The 6000-nt window shown below is 46.0% G+C and overlaps 1 protein-coding gene across 2 annotated transcripts in view; it reads left to right on the plus strand.

Moving 5' to 3' along the window:
* The window catches only part of LOC135525885 (latent-transforming growth factor beta-binding protein 2-like), a 149831-nt gene that overhangs the window by 77781 nt on the left and 66050 nt on the right, over positions 1-6000 (plus strand). For both annotated transcript variants that reach the window (XM_064953837.1, XM_064953838.1), the window contains exons 6-7: positions 4507-4710; positions 5745-5986. In XM_064953837.1, the coding sequence (XP_064809909.1) occupies positions 4507-4710; positions 5745-5986 (446 nt within the window). The remainder of the gene's footprint in view (positions 1-4506; positions 4711-5744; positions 5987-6000) is intronic.

Here is a 6000-nt window from a genome sequence, read left to right on the forward strand (position 1 = left end):
CACTCTGAGACGAGACTGAGTCTGAGGCAGAGACTGAGACAACACTCTGAGACAAGACTGAGACTGAGGCAGAGACTGAGACAACACTCTGAGACGAGACTGAGACTGAGGCAGAGACTGAGACAACACTCTGAGACTGAGGCCGAGGCTGAGACAACACTCTGAGACTGAGGCAGAGACTGAGACAACACTCTGAGACTGAGGCAGAGACTGAGACAACACTCTGAGACTGAGGCAGAGACTGAGACAACACTCTGAGGCGAGTCTGAGTCTGAGAATGAGGCCAATGCCGAGACAACACTCTGAGACGAGACTGAGTCTGAGGCAGAGACTGAGACAACACTCTGAGACGAGACTGAGACTGAGGCCGAGGCTGAGACAACACTCTGAGGCGAGTCTGAGTCTGAGACTGAGACCAATGCCGAGACAACACTCTGAGACGAGACTGAGTCTGAGGCAGAGACTGAGACAACACTCTGAGACGAGACTGAGACTGAGGCCGAGGCTGAGACAACACTCTGAGGCGAGTCTGAGTCTGAGACTGAGACCAATGCCGAGACAACACTCTGAGACGAGACTGAGTCTGAGGCCAATGCTGAGACAACACTCTGAGACGAGACTGAGTCTGAGGCAGAGACTGAGACAACACTCTGAGGCGAGGCTGACATGAGACTGAGGCCAGGGCTGAGACAACACTCTGAGGCCAGTCTGTGTATGAGGCCGAGGATGAGACAACACTCTGAGGTGAGACTGAGTCTGAGCTTGAGACTGAGGCCGAGGCTGAGACAACACTCTGAGACGAGACTGAGACTGAGACTGAGACCAATGCCGAGACAACACTCTGAGACGAGACTGAGTCTGAGGCAGAGACTGAGACAACACTCTGAGACGAGACTGAGACTGAGGCCAAGGCTGAGACAACACTCTGAGACTGAGGCCGAGGCTGAGACAACACTCTGAGACTGAGGCAGAGACTGAGACAACACTCTGAGACTGAGGCCGAGGCTGAGACAACACTCTGAGGTGAGTCTGAGTCTGAGGCAGAGACTGAGGCCCATGCTGAGACAACACTCTGAGACGAGACTGAGACTGAGGCAGAGGCTGCGACAACACTCCAAGGCGAGGCTGAGACAACACTCTGAGGCAAGACTGAGGCCGAGGATGAGACAAAACTCTGATGGCAAGGCTGAGGCCGAGGATGAGACGACACTCTGAGGTGAGCCTGAGCCTGAGTCTGAGACTGAGACTGAGGCCAAGGCTGAGACAACACTCTGAGGCGAATCTGAGTCTGAGTCTGAGACAACACTCTGAGACGAGTCTGAGTCTGAGTCTGAGACAACACTCTGAGACGAGTCTGAGTCTGAGACAACACTCTGAGACGAGTCTGAGTCTGAGTCTGAGACAACACTCTGAGACGAGTCTGAGTCTGAGACAACACTCTGAGACGAGTCTGAGTCTGAGTCTGAGACAACACTCTGAGACGAGTCTGAGTCTGAGTCTGAGACAACACTCTGAGACGAGTCTGAGTCTGAGTCTGAGACAACACTCTGAGGCCGAGGCTGAGGCTGAGGCTGTTCAGGCCTGTGCAGGGCTGCTCCCCAGATTGTTAAGAATTAATGGCCCTTTGTAGCTGATAATTTAGCCAGCATGTGTAATCACAGGGGGGCTTCCTGTGGGCCTGAACACTGGCTCCATGTCCCCCTCTTTCTCCACCACTCTCTTTCCTTCTCTTTCTCTCTCTCTCTCTCTCTCTCTCTCTCTCTCTCTCTCTCTCTCTCTCTCTCTTTCTCCACCACTCTCTTTCCTTCTCTTTCTCTCTCTCTCTCTCTCTCTCTCTCTCTCTCTCTCTCTCTCTCCCTCTCTCCCTCTCTCCACCACTTTTTTTTCCAGCCAGACTATCATGCCACAGCCCTCCAAGATTTGCTCACACCCGGAGTCTGTCTGTCGGTCGGTCGGTCTCGGTCTGTCTGTCTGTCTGTCTGTCTGTCTGTCTGTCTGTCTGTCTGTCTGTCTGTCTGTCTGTCTGTCTGTCTGTGACAAGGGTTATAGCGCCACAACATGATTGGGTCCGAAGCCTTTAATGCCACAGATACAACACTCTTTCATCTGCTGTTTTAGAAACCTGCCTCATCACAGGGGTCAGGATAACGGCATCCAAATATGCATTATAAAAAAAGGCATAGATATTTTTTCTTTTTTGCCTTTAGAAGATTCCCTTTTATTGTGCCAGGCTGTTATCGATTTTTCATTTTCCAGGCTTTGAAGTTTGAGTCAGTTGAGGTTAAGGTTTGAACGTCTCTGTAGATCCTGATATAGAGCAGGTATGTAGGACACTGGCACCTCTGCCAAGAGATAAGCAGAATGAAAGGCTGTGAAAGCAACCTGTCAAACACCAGCTGCTTTTCCTTCTAGAGGAACCCGTCATCACTACTGGAAGATTGCAGGGCGTAAATCAAACTATATGCAAAGACTATGTCAGCTAGGGATTCAATAGTCTTAAATGCTTAAGAACCAATTGCCGCACTCCATTGAAATTCTGTCCAAGCTGTTATTTTGGTATGTGAGATTTCTTTTCTCTTGTATTCCAGTTTTCCCCTATTTGCATTTAGCAGCGATGCACCGCCATCACTGCAATTTAATATATATATATATATATATATATATATATATATATATATATTTGCTGTGTCCTGAATTTTAAATGGATAAAAAACAAAATGTCACTGATCTACACACAATACCCCATAATGTCAAAGTGGAATTATGTTTTTTGAAAATGTACAAAATTAAAAGTTGAAATGTCTTGAGTGAATAAGTAATGAACCCCTTTGTTATGGCAAGTCTAAATAAGTACCACGCTCCATATTTTTAAGCATAGTGGTGGCTGCGTGGGTATGTTTGTAATCATTCAGAACTGGGGAGTTTTTCAGGATAAAAAATGGCGCCAAGGACAGGCAAAATCATTGAGGAAAACCTGGTTCAGACAAGACACTGGGAGATGAATTCACCTTTCAGCAGGACAATAACCTAAAACACAAGGCCAAATCTACACTGGAGTTGCTTACCATGAAGACATGGAGTGGCCAAGTTACAGTTTTGACTGAAATCTCCTTGAAAATCTATGTCAAGACCTGAAACTGTTAGTCTAGGAATGAGCAAATTGGCAAATGTTGCACAATCCATTTGTGGAAAGCTCTTAGAGACTTACCCAGAAAGACTCACAACTATAATTGCTGCCAAATGTGCTTCAACTAACTATTTACTCAGGGGTGTGAATACTTATGTAAATGAGGTATTTCTGTATTTCATTTTCAATATATGTGCAAACATTTCTAAAAATGTGTTTTCCCTTTGTCATTTTGGGGTATTTTTAAAATAATTTGTCAGCCATAGTCATTTCCGTCTCGCAAGACGCTTGTGTCTCTCTGCAACTTAATTGGTGGCTCGCTGCAATAATCTGAATGAATGTGTTGTGCAAGTTGATTTCCTCAGTCAGCTGAATGCACCGCTTAATTAGTTTATAGAACTGTGTTTACGTAAGTAACCTTCAATATCCACTATTAGCTCCTGGGACAAATGGAGTGGTAATATTAATGTGAATTTGGCTATAGCTTTTGAACAGTTGAAGCTATTTAGCGAATTGAACCACATTCCTGAATGCCAATACTTTCAGGAACGCGCCCATGTACGACGTACACAAACTGTGCAGGACTCGTTAGAAGGGAGGGTAGTGAATCTGTATGACTGGAGAAATGAATTGATTAAAACATACTTCCTTCAAAAAGCATATACTTCCTTCAAAACTGAAATTTGACATTTACCTGATTTGACTTATCTTTGTGCTATATCTTTCATTGAGATAATGGCAATAAGGCCCGATTCAAAAGATTAAATAAATACTTTTTACACATTTGTTTCTGTGATAGTGTCCTACATTAGAGATTGAAACAGTTTGACCATCCATGCTAATAGTATCTTAAGTATTGTGTCTGAATCCATTTAAAATCATGTATGAATCAGTTTAAAGTTGTGACCCCCCCAACCCCCCTTATTAGTGATATGTCATCATGCAAAATTCATACCAACTGTATTTCTCCCTGCTTGAACACAGAATAGCTCAGATACTCCTGAAAACATTAAATGACCCCAGGAATCGATAGAACATCGCTCAGAGCTGTACAAAAACAATTTAACATTCAAAATGGGTGAATCTTGTCTTTAATAGGGAGAGGTTATTTTTGAAGTGTGTTTTACCTCAGGGTGAAGTTGGAGCTTCATAAACCCATGTCAAATGAGGTTTCTGCTAGTGAATGTGGTGACGGTTATGTGAGCAACAGGAAAGTAGTTGTCCATATGAAGTCTCAGTCTACACTACCTATTGGAATTTTCTCTCCTGCTTCTCATTATGTGTATGGGCCCCAGCATATGAGGACGCATAAATCAACTTAATTCAATCTGGCGGTTCCTTACACTAACAAACCTCCCCCCTTCCTCTCTCCCCTGCAGTCTTCTGTCAGATCCCCTGTCTGAACGGTGGGCGCTGCATTGGCAGGGACCAGTGCTGGTGCCCAACAAACTCCACGGGGAAGTTCTGCCACCTCCCAGCCCCCCCTCCTGCCCGACCCACCCCCAGCAGGAAGGACGGCAGCCTGGCCGGACACAACTCATCCTCCCACTCCATGTACACCCTGCCGCTGTCCAATCAACAAGGTGATCACCTAGCCGTCTGTCTGGTGTCCTCCAGTTCTGCTCATTTTACTGCTGTCTTTTATTCATCTGATTCATCATGCCCTCTCAACTGTGCTGGTTTTGTTTGAATTAACTCAGGTTTATTTGTTGACGTGCAATGGCCCAGTTAGTAACTCTGCTGAATTCTACCTTCGTGAACCAGCAGTGAAAGTCAGAATGGGTTCTCAGTAGAATATGTAATGGGGTGTTTTTTTGGAGTTCCCATATTGTTCACACAGTGCTCCCTCTTATCAACAGAAGACCCTACAGTGAATTAGAAACAGAGCATGCCCTAACCATGAAGAGCCGCTAAAATAAGCAGCATTAAAGCAACATTCCCCTTTTGTCCTGGCTTCTCTTTGGCCTGCTGTAAGTAGAAGCAGAAGCTCTCTCTTCAGATTCTCACTTAGCTCCTTTGAATTCCATTCTCCATTTATTCCCCAGCCCTTCCTGATTTTATAATGCTAATCTAATGACAGACCACATGTGTGGGTTGTTACATCACAGGGCAGGCATCTGCCTATCTGTCTGACTGTGTCGAGAGAGTCACTACAAGGCCATGGTAAAGTCATGCGCTCTCTCTCACTCTGTAGTATATCAAACACACGGCCTGTTTGTGGAGCTGTGATTTATGAAAGGGGAGAGTATGTCAGAATTCCTGGGAAATTCCTCAGCACATCCTGAATATGGATGTGCTCTGGTGTCACATGGACAAAGGAGAATGTCCTCAATATTACAACAGTTCTGCAATTCCTTCAACCTGTCTCGGGTCATAAACATATAATAATATAATTAAACTTTTGTGTGTTTTAAGTGTCTTTTCGTTTGTACTGTATCTCTGTTAAGACCTGACGTTTGGGAACACCCTTTGAGAAGCATCACTGCAAGGTCAGGTCCAGGACTGTTCATCATGCTCTTTCCCATGTCCAGACAGATTGGGCTCAATGTGTTTCTGCTGAATGTGGTAGTAGAGTGTTGCCTGACAGACTGTGCTGTGCGCTCTGTGTCCTGTCCAGCCTCTCTACACCCATCCATGGTGAATGTCCACATCCAGCACCCCCACGAGGCTGAGGTGCAGATCCACCAAGTTGCCCGGGTCAAGCCTGGCCAGAGACCCCCCGTGGCTGAGGGGGCTCACTCTGTACAGCAGCGCTCCCAACCTGGCAATGGCATCGGCAATGGGCATGGGCACACCAGACCACACAACCGGCAGAACGGATACGTGGGGAGGTGCTTCCAAGAGACCGTTGATGGACAGGTATAGTACGGTCT

Source organism: Oncorhynchus masou, chromosome 32, assembly GCF_036934945.1.
Source record: "Oncorhynchus masou masou isolate Uvic2021 chromosome 32, UVic_Omas_1.1, whole genome shotgun sequence".
Classification (NCBI taxonomy): domain Eukaryota; kingdom Metazoa; phylum Chordata; class Actinopteri; order Salmoniformes; family Salmonidae; genus Oncorhynchus; species Oncorhynchus masou.